The sequence below is a fragment of the Gavia stellata genome, chromosome 2, assembly GCF_030936135.1.
Source record: "Gavia stellata isolate bGavSte3 chromosome 2, bGavSte3.hap2, whole genome shotgun sequence".
In the NCBI taxonomy this organism is placed as follows: domain Eukaryota; kingdom Metazoa; phylum Chordata; class Aves; order Gaviiformes; family Gaviidae; genus Gavia; species Gavia stellata.
In genome coordinates, this window is record NC_082595.1 from 15,594,105 (window position 1) to 15,616,526 (window position 22,422).

A 22,422-nucleotide genomic window follows, 5' to 3' on the forward strand; every position below is an offset into this window, starting at 1 on the left:
AGTTGAAAAGTATTCCGGCGTTAAAAGAAAATAAATGCCAGTGTGATGATTTTGGCTTTGTATTAATTCTTTTCTGATTCAGTATACTAATTGAGTCCTTTGGCAAATTCTTTGAAAATTATTACTGAAAACAAAGCAATAATAAGATCCCAGGAACTTTTACATGAAATCCTGGTCTCACTGAAGTATTCAGTATACAGGCTTCCCTTTTGTCATCTTAATTGCAGAAGTTTATTTCCTGCTTCTATTTCTCTTGCATCATGGTGGTATGTTTCAATTTCCTTTTCTTTAGCAATATCTGAGTTCTGAAGAGTGCCCAGAACACTTCAAAAGTACACTTCAAAAGTACACTTTTGAAGAGTATAATTTTATGTAATTAATGTCGATAAAATGTAATATCCATTCAACCAAGAATCCAGTTGGGATCCAGACCTCTGTATTCAGATGTTGAACTCATTTCTGTTTTTATGTTAAGACTGAATTTGTTTTTATATTGGTCGTGATTCCCTAAGATGATGCGGTTCACCACAAGGCTTCTGACTGTAACACTAGTGTTGTTTAAGGAGGTGGTGGAGTTGCTGCCACTCCAACTCATTTTAAGGCAGTCGGCTTCACCTTAAACAGTCATCCACTCTACTTTCCCCAGTCCCCTGTCATGCTGAAACATTGCAGCCAAACTACAAGCTTCTTTTCAGTGGAGAGGAGCCAAGAATTAAACTTGTTCCTTGTACAACACTAGTTCTGTAACACCAAGTACAATACAATAAAACTCCATCATGCTAACCTACTACTCCCCACTAAAGATATTTGCTACAAAGTTGAACTAGTGCCACGTGAAAAGTTGTAGCCAGTTTTTCTGAAAGCAGAGGCAATTAAAGTGAGTCCTACAGCCATGTATTGTACAGTGTTTTAATGCTGTAAAAAGAAGAAAAATGCTTTTGGCTTCCTTCAGTCCTACCTAAAGGACTAGAATAAATCTCAGATGACTGCAGCATGACAAGCTGGTTCAGTTTGTTTTGTTCAAGATAGAGACAAGGAAATGTTTCACATTTTCCACCAATCTGTTTTGTATATGTGATCTTTTTTCCCCTCTAGCGTGACCTGCTTTAAACAGTTTGGAAGGATATACAGCTCTTTTGCTCATGAGCATACTCTTTTACTCAGGGGACTGATAAACTCAGTCAGTACTTCTGAGAACAACTACGCATTGACACTTAGCTGTGTCAGTGCAAATTGCATGGGTAAGAAACCATGCCTGCTGTTATCGAAATCAGTGTGGGATTTAGTTCTACTCAGGCGCTGGGGGAAAGAAGGGGTATATCATGTTGAAACAGCAAATGTGCAGCCGAGAGTGTTGTCTAACTTGTCTATTCAATCCAATCTCTTTTTCTATACTAGATCCTCCAGGAGTTAGAATACGGCCCGTCAGTAGACTGGTGGGCTCTGGGTGTTCTCATGTACGAAATGATGGCTGGGCAACCCCCCTTTGAAGCTGACAATGAAGATGATCTCTTTGAATCCATCCTTCACGATGATGTCTTGTATCCAGTCTGGCTCAGTAAAGAAGCTGTCAGCATTTTAAAAGCAGTGAGTCTTCCATTACTTGCTTTCTTCCTCCTCTTCGTCGGTTTTTTTGGGGATTGGTTTTTCGTTTTTTTTTTCCTTGATTAAAATTGAATTTGCTGAAAGTTGTTGAGAGCATTCACCGCTGGGAGTTCAAGCACAGTTCAGAGTGCCACTGTTAGGATAATGGGTTCTGGGATAAATTACACCGCTTGTGGGAAAGGAACAGAATGTTTGTATTCCATGCAGTTGTACACTGTATAAATCTGTGTACCGCAGATTCATGTTTCAGGGAAAACCCAACCAACCAGAACTGTACAATCACTTTAACATTTTATATGCCGCATGGTCACTAGAGTGGGGGAAGCACTACGTAATTAAAGAAAAAATGTTTTTATTTAACCCACATATAAAATTTCCTGTCCCTCTGCCTTTCTTCTCCTATCATCAAGATGGGTTGAAAGCCCTATATTTACAGCTGCATGTTGTATTTTGTAGTACACATAACACTTTGATAAGCAGTCTTACTCCAGTGTAATTGTTTCTGCCCTGGTTGGTATTTTTCAGTATGAGTAGTGACTTGACAGAAATGTGTGTCACCAGATGCCACAATTTTTTTAATCAGTCAAAATGTGCCAATGGGCAACTTCAGTTTTTAGACTACCTTTCTAAAGTCAGGTTTACGTCATTAACATGGCACTGACATGAATTCCTTCTTCTGTGCTAGTATCATCCTAAAGTAAAAAGCAAAACAAAACAGAAGCAGTATGCCAGTCCCCATAGTTTGAAAACCTGAGAAGGATTTCTGGCTTAAAAAAATTTATTTCAGTTTTCCACCTTCTTTGAAAGTGGAAAATTTCTACCTTTCCACTTACATTTTTCGTTCAGCATGTGGAATAAGGGAGAAGGCAGCTGGTAGTGTAAAGTCCTGCAGAGATCTTCACACAGGGCTACATTTTGAAATTATATATAAAACTTGAACAAATTCCCATTTTTAACACCAGTGGACAGGTAACACATTCTGAAGAAATGCTCATCTTGATCTTTTAATAAAAATATCTTAAGGCTCATTGTAGCTGAGAGAGGGAGATGGTCTAGCAGATAATTCAAAGCAGAAGTTGAAGTTAATATCCCTGAATTGTTTGCTGGAGTATCTCTTTTGTTCCATTCACTGTAGTGAGAACATGGAGGATTTACTAAAGCTGACCTTTAGACATATTCTCCCTTCTCCCCCCAAATACCTCTCTGATGAGATATCTCTTTTTATTATATGACATGATACTTACATGCATCTGTTTTTGTTCCCAGACCTTTCAATTATTTTCAGTTCAGCAATTAAAAAGTTCGGACATTAGCTGCAGAATTCAGGCTGATAGCAAGGGTTCAGGGGTTATTTTGGTATATTGTAGAGAAAGGGTTGTTGTCAATGTTCATATCTGCATCTGAATTTCACTGAAGTCTGGGAGATTTTCTGTACTGTTTTGGTTTCACAGTCTGTAAGATCTGTTCCTTTGCCATCCACAGGCTCCTTCAGTGAATCTACATTAAGTGACCTTTCTATTATTCTGAATCATGGAAACATTTGTTATTGGGGAAAAGTTAACCGATAACTCTTGGTTAAGTGTGTAGTATGAGAGCCATTGTAACTATAAGAAGAAGGTGTTTGTTCTACAGAGGAAAGGGAGAAACAGATTTGACAGTTAGAGCCTTACTGTTACCTCATTTGTGATGCAAGTAGCGAGATGTCCAACTGCTAATGTTATATATGTCATTCATTAACCACACACAAATGCAGACACAGAATTGGGCTGCAGGTATAAACTATGTATTTTTGTGAATGTAAGTGTAAGGGTGTTAAATCCCTCTATTTTCTTTTAAGGCAGACTTTGCTTTAAATTTTCATGAGGCTGTTTTCCTGGGTCAACATTTTGATAAGTAGGCACGGTGGTTTGTATTTTGCTGTAGTTGTAGCATTTATTTTTTTTCTTACATCTTTCTGTCTACATTTAATCCTTAATGCTATTATAAACCTTAAAAAGAGAGTTGCAACCATTGAGTAGATTTGCACTATAGTAATAGGTTATTCCTCATTGGGCAAGATGTCTTCATTGGCACAAATTGATAGAATTGAATGGAGCTGTGCCAGTTTACACCATAAAAAGAAAACATTTCCTTACATTTAGCAACCTGCTGCCTGTGCAGCTATGGTGTGAAACATGTTTGAAACTTGTGTTCTTCAGCTGATCCTTGTCCACATTCTGTTAAATGAAGAACAGGAAAAACAGAGGAAAGAAAGAGGCGTCTATGTATTTTACTGCTGAATGGTAGCAAGGGATTAATTTTGGAACACTTCGTTTCCTCATATTGTGCTTTGAGACATGGGTTTTATTCTTTAGAAACTGTGTATTTTTACACTCCTCCAAACAGCATGTAAGGAAAGATTAATAAGAAGATGTTCTCTTGTATTAAGTAACAAAGTTTTCTTATTTTCTGAAGAAACAGTTTTCCAGTTATTTCCAACAAAACACTGAAGAGGATAACTTTACAGCTCAGTATTACAAGGCAGCACATTGCTTATCCCATGAAATCCCACAGATCTTATTAGTCCTGTTTCTGTGAATTGACAGGAATTGCTATTTAAAATTCTTTCCTGTCTGGTAAGGAAAACAATTCTTCATTGAAATTAGCTCTGTGCTTCTTTGCAAGCAATGCGAGAGGTCGTGTCTACAGTGTGTGTTCCCTGTGTACCCAGATGACAGAGATCTCTGGGTACAGAAGCAACACTCTGGTTTTAAGCTGTGCCATTTATTTCAAGAAGCAAAATCTTGAGAGCCTGATGATCCTTGATTTGGGCCACAAATTGCATGGCTACCTCAGCAACCTTTTGTCCTGTTGTCATTTAAGTCAGTAGGAACTCTGATCTTAAAAGGCTTCTCTTTTCATAAAAGGAGGTTCCTGCCTTAATATGGGAAAATAAAAAGGCAACACTTATGGCTATGGCTGTCAGCTCTGTTGGCAACCATCTCATCAATACAGTACAGTTAACAGGTGTCTATGCCCTGACAGTTGCATCATTATTGATGCTGTTGATAAACAGGGAATAAATGTCAGCTTGTGCTTCAGAAATAGAAAATGAAAAAATCTGTATTTATTGCAGGGGATGAAATCTATAGAATTAAATGTCCACTTCAGAAGTTTGAGATTATTTCGTCATATTTGCATATGATTTTTTTGTTTGTTTGTTTTAAGTATTCGTTCTTAAAATTTGCTCCCTCTCATCATCCATTTCCAAGTTTCATGAAGTTTGTGAAGTACAGTACTAAACTGTACTATCTAGTCATATTTTCATGTCCTGGGCTTCTTAAAAATGACATGTTCTGATGCTTTCCCTGCCTCTCGCTTAAAACAAAGATGGAGCATGGCAGATACTAGTATCAGATTTTACTTCTTTGATACCTGGATTATACGGTACAAAAAGCGTATCCTGCAGTTTCCGTGTCCTGTTTCTGCAAAATGTGTGGCTGCTGGTTCCAGGCCTGCTCGCTCCAGTCCTGGAGGTGAAATAAAGCAGAGGAATGTAGGAATGCGTTTTGTGGTTTTCCAGGAGACCTCACCAAAGCACAGTAATCCTTTCAAAACCTTTGTTTCTCCTGCCTGAAGAAAATATGGCCTGTAGTTTAGATATGACTTGTCCACTCGCAAAAGAACTTGCGGAGCAGTTGAACATAAGACCAAAGAGAAGGATTGTCTTCGGAGCAGTGCATGTATGTCAGAAACCACAGAGATAATTGCCTCACTGATCTGTGTTATATCTTTAAAATGATAGCAATGGTATTCTCCTGTGGATGGTTGATCTAGCTATCTAAAACCATCTTAAGGGCTTCAGTAGCTACATAACTGGAGTACTAAAGCAAGGGTATGCATTATAGTGATTTATTTTTTTGTAAGTTTTTTTTTTTCTACAGATGTATAGTATAATGTGGTACCTAGGTTAAAAAGGCACTGAACAATTATCACATTTTGTTTCATTTATACACTTTTTTTAAAATCTAAAAAATGTTATAATAATGGCTGAATATGAAGTTATAGCAAAGCTTGGGATAATTCTATGAGTGTGCACGTGTGTATAAGAACAGCATTTGTTGCTATTTGAATTGCAAGGATTCTGTGTCCACATGCATTGGGAAATAGGTAGAGCAATTGCTAATAAAAGAAGGAAGAAATAACAGAGCAAAATCAGGAAAAATATTATCAGCTGCCATTATTTGATATCAATGTCTTACACAGGTTGTACAGCTTTTTGCTGAAAGGAATAGTAGGAGTTTATAAGTGAGAAGTTTAGAAATTACCACATCAGCGGTGACCAGTTAGTTCCAGTTGCTGCCACTAACGGTGTACTGAAGATGAAAGGCAAGATGCAAGTTATATTGTGGAGTTTCTCATGGGAAGCTTTCTGCTGGTACTGATCACTCCATGTATTTCCCGAAATGTATGGACAGAACGCTTATAATTCACATAGCTGCAGGTGCTGTTCTTACTTGTATTAGAATAAAATCCTAGAAATGAGTAAGGACGTTATGGCTTTTCATGTGTCTGCTTGAATGGAGCGTATGATTATGCAACATATGTACCTAAAGAAAATAAACAACAGTAAGCATATTATGTAGCCCCTGTCCCCCAAATTAATAGTTAAGATAGAGCAAATAAGATCAAATAAGAGCTGTCCTGACTATCTATTTGGAAGTGGCTCTGGAGGGTTTAATATTTTCTTTCTTTCCTTTAGTATTTTTGGCCAAAGCTGAACTAGAAATGCTGAAAGAGAATCTGTTCCTGTAGCACTCCCAGCCAGGTGAAATTAGGAGGTCTCGGCAATCAGTTGAAAGAGCTTCCTGCAGGAAACTTAGACTTTGGAGTCTCTGAATCTTTAGTTTGGCTGGAACCTCTGAAATTTGGAAGGGCATCCTTGTCGCTCTTAGAGAAAAAATATCCTTCTGAAAGGGGACTGTCTCTAAAAACTAGACATTAGGAATTGGAATGTGTAATTGAACTGCAAATGGTTTGCAGCCATTGCCATTCATGTTTTAACTTTTTCCTTCTCTCCCTCCCTCACCCTGTAGTTCATGACAAAAAACCCAAATAAGCGACTTGGCTGTGTGGCGTCACAAAACGGGGAAGATGCAATTAAGCAGCATCCGTTTTTCAAGGAAATTGACTGGGTTCTTCTAGAACAAAGGAAAATCAAGCCACCCTTCAAACCTCGGATTGTAAGTAGCAGTTTGCATAACATTCAGAGGAAACTTGGTTTGACAATTCTAGTTGTTGGCTTTTCTGAGACATGAGATTACTTGATGCAATATTTGGGGGTTGAAATAGTAACATAAAAACCACGCTGAAAAGATTGCCTTGTCATTGTTTCTGTGAAGGTAAGTGTCAGGAATAGAATTAATGCACAGGAAGATGTTCATGTTCAGCCACATACACCATGAGAGGGTTTGAGGCCCTGTTTTAATTATTTTCATGTGTTCCTAAAGATACCTTGATCAGAAGAGATTATTTCAGTTGGGTATATACTGTCTGTACTTTCTGTGTGAACTCTGCTACAGTCCTGCGATGCCAATGGCCATGGGATTTTATTGTGAAAGACAGAGGAAAGGATTTCTGATTAATAATATTTTAACTGATGATACTTGAAAAAACAGCTTCCTAGAGGAAAGAAATATACATCATGATTAGATAAATTGATGTACTTACATTTTCCTAGGTAATAATCAAGTATTTCTATCTTAAAGTAACAACATATGTAGCAGCCCCACGTGCAGAAACTACAAAAGCCAAGCAAAAATACTTTACTTATTCTTGTCTTCCTCTGGATGAAAATATTTACAGTTTACCAATTGTCAGCTTTTCAGCTGAGAAAGTGTGCAGTAAATTTTGTGCTTGAACAGTACAAGAGAATAATTTTATGATAAATCCTTTGAGATTGATTTGCATCTTTTGACTTTGCACATTCCTAGTTACAGTGTTTGATTTGCTTCTAAATATGATCAAGGTACTTGTTTGTTTCTTTCTTTGTATAGTTTACAAAGGTATTTAAAAAAAACCCCAAAACTTTGGGCTCAACACTGAATCCTAACTTAAATTTAAAAGTGAAAAAGTCCCCTCTGTCATTGCAGAATTGCTGTCTGTCACATTTAATGCATTTACTTTTAGTCCAGTGAGATGCATTTTCCCAAGTTCCTTGTGTAGGCGGTGAAAGTGGGGCTGCCCGTCCAGAACAGGAGCCTGAGGTAGCTCATCTGAGTCCACTCTTGGAGAAGTCTCTCCCTCTCTGTAGCTATGCAGAAAGAGCCCAAAGGGATTGACAACTGTAAGTGAAAAGTTAGCCCTTGTGAATGTCTTTCTAGGAGTAACAATAAGATACAGTGTTACCATATGGGGAAGTTTTTCTTAATATATTTCTTGGAGAATGGAAACCTTGTAATGCAGTAGCTACAGGCAGATGGATGCCTGAGCCAGCCCCTCTCCTGGAAAGGGTCCAGCCAACTGGGCATGCTGGCTCCTTCACCCTGCTGCCCAGCTCTGCTCTGGAGGTGTGGCCAGGTTGCACCTAGTGCCTGAGCTGACTTACAGATCTCCGCATGAAATGCAGGAAGTGTAAACCCCAAATTAACCCTATTAGTATCTATCTGAAGCCTATTTAATACTGTAACTAACGGCTTTCCAGTCAGGTTCCACAGCCCTCGGATAGTTGCCGACTGCCTTAGTCAGTGTTTAGCTGAGTTGCATGTGTGTAGCTCTTTTCCCATTTTCACAAGAATTTGGCCTTTCATCTCACAGTAATTTTTTTTGCTTTGCTCAATATTCATCAACATTTTGGTAATACAGTTATCGAATCAGGATGCAGAATTCCAAAATAATTTTCACTTTATGCCTGCATCTAGTAAGTCCCAGATTCCTCGCATCTAGTCTGTTTATTGGCTGTTTTCCTTTCATGATCAAGATGCACAGTCCCTTTGACAATATTATTGCCAAATAATTAAGGCCTTTATTATTTTTGTAAGTATTCTTGCTGTGGCGGTCTTTCTCAAAAGTCAGGAGGGATTTAGTATGTCAGATATTTTTATTCATTGCTGATATAAATACCTTCTACCTTCTCAGTGAAGCTTCTTTCTCTTCCTGGTAATTATTTCACTGCTTTTATATTGTAAATACATTCCTATTTTATGTATTCCTGTTGTTTTGTTCCTTTTCCCCTTTTCTGCTTCCTTTAATGGTTTTTTAGTTGGATATATCAGTTTTAGTAGTGATTGCAGATTATTTCAGAGTAGTCCTTTGTATAATTTTCAAGACAGCTGCTTGTTCTTTAATTGTTAGGCTGATTTTATACATCTTTATTTACACCTTTTCTCATTTTTCTTCAGGCTGCTTCTATAATGTCGGATTTTCATACTACTTCTTTCCATATTGTATATGCCAACTTTCTTTATTCTACCAAATTGGATTCCTGCAGTCTAGTAGTTCTGTATGCTTGGTTTTTTCTGAACTCTATTTTTTATGGTGGTGAATTCAGATAATACGTAGTCTATGTTACAGGCATCCCTATTATTTTCATGTTCTCAGTCTGCTCTCTCTAAGGTATCTTCCCCAGTGACCTGGTCCTATCAACTTTTACTGATAACTTTTCTACACTTAGAAAGGGTATACCTTATATATTTACACTATGTTTATGATCCATCAGCTGTTTTGTACCAGCTGTATATATTTTGCAGTTGTTTGGATTTTGTTGTTGTGTAGAAATCTTTGAGCAAGATCATACTGAAATTTTTACTTGTCCTCTTAAAACTGAATGATTTACTAGTTGGAAAGTAAATTGGGATATATATCTAGGCTGGAGAGAAAGATCACACAAATAAAATATATTTATTAATTATGCTACTTCAGAAATGGTAAAGGAATCTAGAGCAGTAGATTTCAAATGCTGAAAAGGTGATTTTGGATACTTGCCGTACTAGAAGAGATTGCACTCTCTTTGAAAAATACAGGAAAGAGGGAAGAAGATGAACACTAGTGAAAGAAAGTCTACTTTAAAATCTAGATAGAGAGTTCCTCTCTAAATTCAGTTGTGCGTGTAGCATTGAGATTCATTGATTCAGATTAACAAGCGTAACTGTTCCATAGCTATGGAATAACTGTGGAAAAAACATAACTAATGCCTGTGTTTGGAATGCTTTGTGGTTTTTAACATCTTTCAGTATTGATAAAGGGCTGTTGATTATTTAAAAGTGACTTGTAATGTTAAAAGGGGTTCAAAAAAATATATTTTTAATCTTATGTTCAGAAGAGCCTAGATCTGTGAAAATAGCTATGAGAAGAGAGGCCAGATTATTTGTCAGAAAATAGACATTCTTGCATGTGATATGTGAGTGTACATATGTGTAGGGAAAGCAGCATACAATGCATATATAGTAATTTGTGCATTCAAATTGAGTTTTGCATGCACACACAAAATTTGGCTCATGCAAGAATGCATATATTTACAAAGGTATTCATCTATTTTCTGACCAACTGTTAAGATGACTAAGGGGGGAAATTTTATAATTACTATATCATACACACTTTCAAAAAAACCCAAACCATAGGGTCTATTCAAATGAGCTCTGGGCAATACAAAACGGTGACACTAAACAAGTAAAGTCATTAGGGAAAACGGTCAAACACTGAGGTTCCATCAGACAATGGAATAATCTACCAAGGGAGGTCACGGAGGTGCTAGCATAGAAACAAGCCTTGCTTCAGTTCTGCCTCACTACTCTGCTGATCCCAAAAACATGGGTTCCTTGGTTAGCGCAGCCCTCTTCCTTTTCTGTTACCTTTTATCCTTTCTCTGCCCTAATAGATTTTCTGAGGAGCTATATTACATGGTACTGTAAGGCCTGTGCTTCTTCATAGTTCAGGTATGTCTTTTCAGCTCTGCCAGCATTAAGTCTGAATCTTTCAGCTGGACTTGGAAGAAACACTGGATGGCTATTTATTAGCCAGACTTTTGAGGGTTTTTTGTAAAATCTCATTCAAGCTGTGAATGTATGCAAACATATTCCTTATTATACCAGAAATATACCATTAATGTCTTTCTAGTTTGTACATGATTTGATTGTTCTAATGATGTTTTGGAAGATGAAATTTCTTTCCTAACTGTTTTCAGCCTTGAGATGAAAATTACTGAAGTCTAAAAGGTCCTTGAGAAACTGACTGTGTTTTCTGAAAGCTTATAGGAGTGCCCTGAGCAGAGCACTCATACAAACGGCTGAGGTTTAAATTGCTAAGCAGCGGCAGGAGTGCCACACCAGGTTGTGCTAGGTGGAGACAATGGAGCAGATTTGGTGGCCCTGAAACCTGCTGTGAAGGATCTTTGGTTGCTCCTCCAGCTTAATGACTTGGAACAGAGAATACAAAGGGGTGAAAATGCACTGGGGCCCAGTCCTATGATGCATATTATCTATGAGCCCTTCCTTTCATAAATCCAGAATTATGAGGCTTTTCAGTGGCAAAATTAATTTTTTATATATATACACTATGGTTTACTGTACTGAGGGTTTCTCCCATGTAGAGCTATTATAAATGTTAAGCTACTATAGAAAAAGCAATAGCTCTGCGGTATGTATGTTAGAAATCAAGCAAACTTCCCAACAGCTATGAAGAGGATATTTGTTACATCTAAGCTCCAGTGACCTTGACAGTGTCTCTTGAAGATTATTTCCTCTGTTCTTAAAATTTAATTCTTAGAGTTTCACAGACTGTCTTGACATTTTCTGAATAATGTTATTCTTCCCTGCTGCTTTTGATGCAGACATGAATATGTAATTGCATATCCAAGAAATAAGTACAATTTTAGTGCAGACAGGTATCTTGCAGAAAGATCTCTTTACTCCAGAGCAACTGCTGTGAGACAGAAATCCCTTTGAGGCACTCTATTCCTATGTTGAGATATTTTGTCTCATGTATTCTTCCTGGAATTCTAATTCCATTTGGAGAATGAAATTTCCCTAATCAGTAGCCATAACACCAGGCTACGGTTTGCAACATAGTTTATTGCCCAAGAACCACAAAGGCCTTGATATAGTAGTATTCAGTGATTCTCTGCTCTCTATCTTTCTTTGTTTCCATGATTATGCTCCTGCTTTGTTTGAATTGGTTATTTCCATCTTCAAAGTGCATTTGCCATAATACAAATGAAAACCAGGGTGCAGTAGGTTAATTTCTTACCAAAGTCACTGTTACGGTGGTAAGTGTGGTAGATCTTGCTTAATGACATGATGGGATGATTCTGTCTACCCCGTAATAAGATATGCATTAAAAACTGATTGAAACAGATTGCCACTTCACCTTGAATGTGTTTTGATGAAATTTATATTGTCCCAAGTTGTTATTTACTGGCAAAGCTTATATTTGAAACAGTGAAGCAAAGGTGTATTTTGTCGTATTTCACTTTTTCCTCAATCTTCTCCGTATCTTATTAGATTCCCTGCAAGAAATTCTTTGTGCCATTTCTTTGAGCACAGCTGGCCAGCTGCAGGCTTTCCAGACTGAACTTGTGGCCTGCTGACATGCCACTAACATCAGCCATTGAAGCTCAGAGAGGTGTGCACAAGTGGTGTAAAGATACATGATATCCCAGTCCCACTTGCCAGGGATGGAGGAACATCACTGCCCAAAATGTGTTGCTTATTCAGCTGAAGTCAGTGGTAGCCTCATATGAGCATCAGTTTCATAGAATCATAAAATAGTTTGGGTTGGAAGGGACCTTTAAAGGTCATCTAGTCCAACCCCCCCTGCAATGAGCAGGGACATCTTCAACTAGATCAGGTTGCTCAGAGCCCCGTCTAGCCTGACCTTGAATGTCTCCAGGGATTGGGGCATCTACCACCTCTCTGGGCAACCTGTTCCAGTGTTTCACCACCTTCATCGTAAAAAATGTCTTCCTTATATCTAGTCTAAATCTACCCTCTTTTAGTTTAAAACCATTACCCCTTGTCCTATCGCAATAGGACCTACTAAAAAGTTTGTCCCCATCTTTCTTATAAGCCCCTTTAAGTACTGAAAGGCTGCAATAAGGTCTCCCTGGAGCCTTCTCTTCTCCAGGCTGAACAACCCTAACTCTCTTAGCCTTTCCTCGTAGGAGAGGTGTTCCATCCTTCTGAGGGATTTCTTCTTGGTTTTTGTATAATTAGACCAGCACAGTAAAATCACTCTCATATTTCTTACGCTGTTGGTCACAGTGGCTCAGTGTGCTGTGAGGAGCTGTGAGACCGGAGGAAGCTGTTAGGCACTATGCAGCAAGGACAGTCTCACCACAAGCACACTTCTGTCCTTTCAAGCTGAGTTTTCACTGTCAACCCTTGAAACATGTGCATGCAAACAGACAAATTGGTCATTTTCATCCACCCTGTTGTAAATGTCAGGATTGGGAAAATTTGAGACTTTGACTAAGACATCATCAACGTGAAAAAGCTGAAGAACTCTGAGCCAGAGGGTAATACAAAGCCTGGTAAAACAGATGTTTGCCATATGTATTTCTTTTTAGCAATTAAGCCAAAGTTTCATCGCTAATGGCTTTATCACTGCCTGTGGCAATCCATTCGTAGTGTGGCTTTATGGAGATGAAGTTAACAAAATAATCGCATTACAATGATTTACTGTGAACATGCAGCTTTCACAGAACAATACATTATTCTGATTTTCTCTATGCATTCATAATTTCTTGGTTTTCCATTCTAAAAGCTTGCTTTCTTCAAGAGCATTATAAACAAAATGAACAAGATAGTCTATTGCAGAATTGTACCTCGCAGTATGGTGCAACAGCAGCTGCCACCAGCCCATTTAGTTCATCTAATGTGACTCCCTTCATTTTGCAGCCTCTTCCATTCCTACTGTTATATCACTGAGAATGTTTTCTGAATATTTGTATGTTCCTTCTTCAGTTCTGACTTCTCAGGGGTAGAGAGTTGATCTAGCAGCTAAAACCAGAGACCCAAGAATTGCAAGATATAGAAGTTCTTCTACCAGATTTTTTTAGAAACTCATGGTGTGGTCCAGGGTTCATCACCTAACCTTTTCATGCCTCAGTTTCCACTTTGTTGTAATCTCAGGATGCTTAATGCAAAGTTCTGTGACAGCAAAGAAATATGACTGAGAAGTGTTAAAAACCAAATGCTCAAGATCAGCCTGGCTTTTAAATTGACTGAACATGTAGCACTTCCCTTGGAAGAGTGTTCTATGCTATACCAGACCTCAGTGTTAGCAGATTTCATCTTGATCCTCAGTCTCAAATTTCCTATGGTAATTTGCACCTCTCTCTCAGCTCCAGTAACTCTTAAGATAATCGTAAACCATTATTGAAGTCCCTCCCCCCTTAGTTATCACTATCTGAGCCACATTGTCTGTATGCGGTTTCCTTGTGAACCTAAATTCCCTTGTTAAGTCTTGACTTAAGGATGCCAGCAATGTGTCGTCTTTCAGTTTTGTGCTGCAGCAAAGGTTTGAAATAAAATCATTCCCAAATACAAATTCTAGCCCTAGCCCATGGTTGTGGGTTACAACTGGAGTCAGTGAGCACTGGGAATTTTCCCCCTTCCCTAAATGAGTGAAAAACTGGCAAAGTTTTGGCAGCCCTTTGTCGATGACTTATGACAAGCCGGATGCCCACAGTGTTTGGAAACTGGGTAATAAATAGCAAATACAAATCAGCACTTACAGAGTGTGCAGCTGGCCTGTTTGCACAGGCAAACAGGCAGAGGCCACACCTGCCTAATGGGTAGGTGCCTCACTGAACAGCTCCCGAAAATGTGTTCAATTAGAGAGGTGTGTGTTTAAATTGCTGCAGCAACCGTCTGCTTACTGTGAAATATGGCTGGAATCCTTAAAGAGGGACCACGTTTCTGGAGAAAACTTTCAAATATATTAGCCTGAAACGTAAGTTTTATAATCTCAGATTTGTTTTCACACATGACTGCTAACAGGCAAAGATTTTTTTGCTTTTTAACGAGGGATTTCTAACCTGGTGTTGGGAAGTCACGATACTGTTTTGGTGGGGTTTTTTGGCACACCTCTATTTTTTTGTGGCAGTGGATTGTATCGTCATATATGCAGAATTATGACTTTGCCTTTACGCTGTGGGGAAGAAGCCCTGTAAAATGCAGTATCATTCAGTAACACCAAAAGGAACTTAGGAAATTACAGGCCAAGTAAATTTCTTTTTGTATAAATGTTCTCTCTTTTCAAGTTTGCTTCAGTGTGAATGTCCCTCTTTAAGGTAAGGCCTTCAATATGGGGAAAATGTCAAGGTAGGTCCATTTTTAGGCCTAATAACCTTGAGGTGTCCCTTCAGTTTCATAATATATTTCCATTCAGTCATCAGTGCATGGCAACGAGCATTTAGCAGATGGGCACGCAAGGGGCTATACTGCATGCTTTTGCATGAAGTGTTACGGCTTAGACGAAACACTGGGGAGTGATCTTGAGACCTCAGACCCTCATGTACCATTGTTAAACATCGCACATTATGTATTCCCCACTTGCTGCAGGCATTTCAGGCATAGGAAAACAGTGGGCTTTCTTCTGAGAGTGACACTGTGGTGATTAATACTGGTGTACAAAAAAAGGTTTAGAAACAGGGAAGAATCTGTATTTGTCTGAATGGTTAACATATATCCTTTATAAAAACTAAAGAAAAATGGATGTGGGCTTTCAGGACTTAGCCTTTTTATTACGAACAGCCGTAACAGTTGAAGTCCAGCACCCTTTTTTTGCACGCTGCCCCTGCCACAGGGTATCATGTATTAGAATATTTAATTTCGGCTAGTTCCTGAAAGTTACACTTTTCTGCTACTGGTTCAAGTGTTAGCCAGGTTGCTGTTGATTAAGAAGCATTGGCTATTGGCAGGCGATGAAGTTCATGATCTCAGTTTAGCTTTCAGCAGACAGTTGTGAACAGTACCATAACTGCCTGCAACGTAGTTCATAACAATCGGTCTAGCATGTGGCTGGGCAGGGCAGAGAAGTCTGTGACACTTCTGCCTCTTCCCTTAACAAAATAAAGGACCTTGGTTTCAAAGCACTACAAATAGCTTAGAACTTTGTACTACCACTGAATTTGCTCAGAGTGTAAGTATATAGCTTTCAAGGAGCTTATGTGCAGCTTCTATCACAACTTAGAGAAATCAAGACTAAATGAGCTGGTATTTTTAAGGGATTTCAGTGTTGTTTGTTTGGATGAACAAGGTTCTGTTTTCCCAGAATTTGCTCATTCGGTTAGTCTTATTTTTTGTTTCTTATTCTCTTCAACGTCAGTGCCTGCAGCAGCTGTTCTTAGCTGTGATTACCACAACACTAGACTTACAGAAGTTTGAAAGCTACTTCCCAGCACTGCAGGTTCCCATATAGTTATAAGTTAAACAACTTTTATTATGCTTCTTTTGATTCTGTACTGGGAATCCAGCAGTATTTGTTTGGGTTTGTTGAGTCCTGGTCTTATAGCAGTAAAATCTTTTCATACTGAATAATTAAGTTTATTTAATCATCTGTTAAATGTACATTTTTAATTGGAGCCCATTGGGATGGAATGATAAGCAGCCAGAGTGTTCCTGCTTTCCTTTGGGCTTCCTCAGAATAAGACAAACTGTGTTTCACTTTTTGGCTGCTTTAATCTCCAGTACTGTTTTCAGAAAGGAATCTAAACCATTAAGTGAAATCATATTATCAGGGTCACTTACAGTACATTCTTAGAGTGTTCAAAAATAAATATTTTATTTTTATATTAATGTAGATAATAAATAATATTCCTGGGTTGGGCCTGTTTCTGATGTCATTAAAAGCTAGTGGCAAAACAGGTGATGTAAGAAGTAATGAAATCTGGCTATTTATCAGACTGTGCAGAGGAATTTATCAGAAAACAGCAAAGGCTAATCGAAGGCTGTCAGTTCATGACTGGTGCCATTCACAACTGGAGTCTGGTGAACATAGAGTATAAGAAGAGCTTTGGCGTTGGCATTACTGCGCATGCAGAACCTTTTGTATTAGCAGTACACCATGGTAATGCAAGCATAAAGTTAACAACAGTGGCTTACTAGTATGTTCATCCAAAAGGGCAGCAAAATTTTGTCAATGTATGTGTTTACAACTCTGCATACTAGTGCAAAACGTAATTCCTTTGGCATTTGCACTAATATGCAGATGGTGACCTGAAGCAGCGGATACGTGTGCACTTATCTTTAGTAGCAGGACAGGGAAAGCATCTTGTAATGGTAAGGAATCCTAGCACTTCATTAACTGCTGCTTTCCTCTTGTTATGCTGCTGTGTTGTTACAAGGGATTTTGTTACTGTGGAGGCACAGACCTTGTACTGGTCCTCTCAACAGCATGCTCCAGGAGTTATATGCTTAAATTATGCAAGATGAGGGGAACACTCAGGCTAGATATTTATCAAAAAACTTAAGCGCAGATCTTGCTCCTTGATTTGCATGCCATATCCATGTTTGCAAAGGACCCACGGAAGAATGATTCCCTTTGTTTAATTATGGAGTATGGAAAAGAAGGAGTTGAAGATCATGACTGCCCATGATTCTCTGAAGGATTGTGTTTATATTCAACAAGAACAAGAAGAAAGAGAAATTGAACGTGCCCTCAGGTCTGCAGTAACAGCTCGAGTTCCCAGCAAGACGAGGTTCTTGCTGCACAAAAAGCCTTATATAAGTGAGAGGCAATCAAGAGATCATAGATGAAGATAGACAGAGACATCACAACCACATGTAGGAGATCAAGGAAGAAAATTAGATGCATAGTGAGGAGAACATTACTCAAGCTCAAAGCAGATCAGTAGCAGAACCAAGAATGAAACCAATGTCACTACAAACTCTGCTATGTCTTACAGCCCTCTTTTAATAAATCCATGTTCCAAAAAAGCAGTTCCAGTGCCTGGAGGAAAGGTGGAAAGGAGATGTCTTGAGATACAGAAGTAGTAGGCATTCATGCATAATTGTGCGATGCCTTTTTTTTCCCCAGTCTGCAATTTCTATGAGTATGTGCATTAGTTTCAAAAAAAAGGCAGCAGCTTCAGCTGCTTTCTAAAAAGTCACATATATCTTTATTTTAATCTGTCTTTGCAAAGGCTTAAAAATAATCATTAGATTTCAAAACGTGATCTCTAACAATTCAGTAGTCTTTGAATTAAACCATAAATTTTTTAGCTTTCTCCATTTGTGTAAGGTGAGACCTGCTATACCATTACTCTGTATGAAAGCCTGTCGTATGCATCATCCATGTCAAACTAAAAGCTTTATTCTTAATGAGCTAGAGATTATCATCAAAGAGCATGAGTTTCCCGAAATGTTTTGAAGAAGGCAGTCTTGCCAAAAACTCTGTAGCATTCCTGCTCTGTGGCCTATAGTGCAAACGGTTCTAGTGTGTAGCTAGGTCTGGAATGATGCTCCCACTGTATGTGCTTGCTATTACCTTTCATGCAGTGGTGTTTCTTTGCGTCCAGTGTCACAATGCACATGTCTGTGCCTCCTCGATAGAGGAGGGGCTCAGAATCAGAAGATACTGCTATATATTTATAATTTCATAACATATTCAGAGAGGTTTTCATAATGTGTTACTTTTCTGTAGTTAAGTGGGGTAGGCAGGATAAAACATTGGAAAGTCAGTCGGTCAGTATCTGTTCAGGATACATGGCAGAGATATGAGTCTTGAAACATTCCATTACTTCATTCACCTACTCACTAGCATCAGATTCTCCTGAATTTATTCCTTGTCTCTGTGATTGCTTGAAGAATGGAAAGCAAAGTAAATCTATTGATCTTTTACAGAATAAATCTGGTCAAATATCTCGGTGCACTGCTAGACTATCTGTATTTGTATATTTTTTCGATGATTTATGGGATGTCTCCTAGAAGCCAGTGGAACTCTAGGGTCGTGTGCCCTAGACTTACTTACCAACTCTCCTGCATTACTTTTTTCTCTTCTTTGCAAGTCAGCTCCATTTTCTCGGTATAGCCAGTCCTATCTAAGGTACTAGTTATCAGGAAGACAAAAAGGATTATATGCATGTATTTGAGGACTCACCAGCAGGTGGTTTAGCATGTCGCAGATGCACCAGCCCTAACTACTATAGCTCTGCTGTAACAACAATGGGTAAAATGCAATTTCAGGAGAACACAATCAAAAATGGACTAATCTTAGATGTGTGCCAGGATATAAGAGGAGAGGTAACATTGATGATCATGACCTTAGAGCAGTTGAGGATATCAATGGATCAACTTGCCAATATAATGTGAATTAGAGAGGCGCACATATAAAATCTGCACTGTGGAGTGGATCATAAAATTTGCTATAGGAATTGCATTGTGCAGATGAAGGGTATTTTCATATGGTTGTTCCATTACTTTCTCTTCTCATATTTCCTCCCCACCCCAAGAAGAAATATAAAATTGTTTCCCATGTAGTTAAACCCCCAAAGAAACCTACCATAAAGGAAAAATATAGTGTAGAAATTCAGAAGTTGGTGCTCTTCCCCTGCAATTTTTTTCACTCTAAAAAAATGCATGTATTCACCATAGCATAGCTTATGTGCAGTGGTTATGTCATGATTAAGTCCTAATGGAAGCAAGCCCTGATAAGCTGGACCAGATGGATCTTGAGGCTGAAGGACTAACCACAGGTGGGAAGCTGTAGTGCTGACCTCCCCTGCAGCTCCTGTGAAATCTGTCTCCATCAAGGTATATCCAGAGATAACTGTTGTGCTTTAGCAATCTGGCTATGAATAAATCAGATTTTGTATATATAGCTTTAGTGCTGTGTACTCGTTCATGCTAAAACCATACCCAAGTATGGCCATAGGGGACAACGGTTTTACAGCGACTTCTTCTGGGTGAGGTTCATTGCCCAGACTGCAAACACAGGGTGGTTGTCAGTGAACCTGCAGAGCTTTGATTTTGTTTGCCTTGCTGTGTGTTTTGTTGTGGTGGTTTTGGGGTGTAGGATAGGAGAAAGGCTGTGCAAAAGTTAAATACTAAGACTGGCATTATGGCCATGTAGTCATTATATGTTTGTACCCCCTAATTGTTTCATTTATTCCTCCTCCCTGACCCATTTCACGTTCCTAGGAAAGATATATACTGTTTCAATATAAAGGTGGTTTCAGTTTACTGGATCACAAATGATCCCTTTAAAATTCATAGTTCTGTGAATTAGCTTGGTGTTTATTAAATATCTGTGTACTTCCATAACAGATTAAATTGTGGACTGCATAGGTTGGCATGCTTTTCAAATATTGTTTCGCTATCTATTAAAATCTTTATTGAGTGGGTTTTTCCCCACTTCTTTCTCTTAATTTGGTGTCCTTTACATCTAATGAAAGCATAATCTAGGAGCACAAAAACTCACCCTCCACTTGGAAGTAATGAATGTGGGTATACTTGTAAAACTATTTGGATTCAAAACCTTTTTTGTCATCATAACCTTCAGCTGAATATACTGCAGCTCATGTCTGATCTTTTGTAACTCTTCCATATGTGAATAGAGCAATTAACATGCTGAAAAAAATTAGTAACTTGTAAAGTTATTCTGATAATATATATTTCATATCTTCTGAAATAAGAAATTCTAGGCAATGCTTCTAATAGTGATACAGATTCTCAGGGCGTGCAAATACTTTATCACCAGGATAAACAGAAAGACAGGCCTGAAGTGTTCTGCTCCTCAGTATGTTTCTTTCACAGCATTCATACTAAATTTCTGTATATATAGAATGAGTTATGTGCAAAAGTGAGTGCTCATTACCGCTGGTCTCAACTTTTTAGAAACTACTACACCTTTATGAAAAGAGATCCAATCATTGGTGCAAAGTTATCTCTGCCTGTGCTGTGGGTTTTGTTAGCATAATAAAGAGAGGTGAATGAGAGGACAGTGATATGTGAGGTTAGCCACATAACCCTGTGCTTCAAACCAGTTTGTTTGATGTCTTGAGTTTTCATTTCTCTTGAAAAAAATAATCTGAAAATCTTATCAGTGACGAGGTAAATACAAAATATTCAAACTCTGATAATCCTGATCTAAGAATTTCTTGATGATACTGTGTCAAACACGGGAATCATTTATTTCTTACTGAAGCAAAATTCTGGATAAAATTAAATGATACCGTGTAATACATATGAGAAGGTGCAACTCTTCCTGCGTGTCCCGTTCCTGCTGCACTGCTGTCCCATGCCCCTGTAGCTGCACACTGAAAGCTGTAGCACCTTCCTGCCCAGATTTAAATGTGCCTGTCGCATGTTTGGTGTGCTGCTGATACAGCCAGGTGCTGCACTGGGAGGCTTATAATGATCATTTCTGGCCTCACTTGTATTGGCTGTCTGTTCTGGATTAGCTCCTCATTCTACTAATCTAAACAGAAATCTATTAATTGATTTAAAGAGGATTCCTACAGTTATATTTAAACAGCGTATTGTGAATTTGCAGGAAAATCAGACTAAAATAGAAAACCCAGTCTTTTGTGGCAGTGTTGTTTTCTAGCCACCACCTCCATCTTTCTTTCAGTTCCTCAGAGTAGGCTTTGAACCTGCTGGACAATTTCAGCCCAATTTAGTGGAGCCATTAAGCTTGCAAAGGACTTGAAAGAGTTTTGGTGATTTTCTGCAAATTAAATGAAAATAAATAATGGAGTAGAGACAGATGCCTCTTAATGCCTCCAAGCTGGACAATTAATTTAATCCTTGTTTGGCAGAAGAGAGTCCGTAGAACCTCTTGGCCTCATCACACAGCTGATGAGATAGATGCCCAAGCTCTGCCGAGTTCCGTGGTTTGGAACACCCTCTGTCAGGTGCCTTCTTGCAAGGATTTCTGTGGCTTTTCAATATCAAATGCTCCTGTCATTCACATTTGGTTCATATGATTAATCACAGAATCGTAGAATCATTAAGGTTGGAAAAGACCTGTAAGATCATCAAGTCCAACCATCAACCCAACATCACCATGCCCATTGAACCATGTCCACCATGCTACGTCCACATGTTCCTTGAACACCTCCAGTGATGGTGACTCCACCACCTCCCTGGGCAGCCTATTCCAATGCTTCACCGCTCTCTCAGTAAAGAAACTTTGCCTAATATCCAGCCTGAACCTCCCCTGGCGCAACTTGAGGCCATTTCCTCTTGTCCCCTCACTTGTCACCTGGGAGAAGAGACCAGCACCCACCTCTCTGCAACCTCCTTTCAGGTAATTGTAGAGAGTGATAAGGTCTCCCCTCAGCCTCCTCTTCTCCAGACTGAACAACCCCAGTTCCCTCAGCCGCTCCAGACCCCTCACCAGCTTCATTGCCCTTCTCTGGACACACTCCAGCACCTCAGTGTCCTTCTTGTAGTGAGGGGCCCAAAGGAATGGCAAGTTCTAACTTTCTTAATGTATTTTCAGTGATAAGAACATCAACTTGGATTTTCACTGTTGTGATTCATATAGTGTCATTTAGTCATCGTTAACAGACAAGGTTGATAATCCTTGACACTGGAAAGCTTATTAAGCATGTTTTGGAGCTTTTTTTAAGCTTGAGTCTGTGACTGCAGGTAGAAAATTAATTTTTCATTGAAATGGTAGAGAAAATAAACCCAGTTCAGAAAACCACTGTTTAATGTGCCCTTATTAATAGCACATGAAGATCCTTTTAATCTTTTAGTAATTATATGAAGAGATTTAAGAAAAAAAGCATTTTGACTCATAGACAATATTCCTTTGTCCAAAGTTGTACAGACCAACTAGGAAAGCTGATTGAATGGTGTTTTATGAAGAGATAGTCTTTTAAAATTTCCAGTA

General features: G+C 38.7%; 1 protein-coding gene across 1 annotated transcript in view; it reads left to right on the plus strand.

Moving 5' to 3' along the window:
* PRKCE (protein kinase C epsilon) overlaps nt 1-22,422 on the plus strand; it is a 299,850-nt gene that overhangs the window by 273,247 nt on the left and 4,181 nt on the right. The window contains exons 13-14 of the mRNA XM_059835828.1: nt 1,399-1,587; nt 6,681-6,827. Of these exons, the coding sequence (XP_059691811.1) occupies nt 1,399-1,587; nt 6,681-6,827 (336 nt within the window). The remainder of the gene's footprint in view (nt 1-1,398; nt 1,588-6,680; nt 6,828-22,422) is intronic.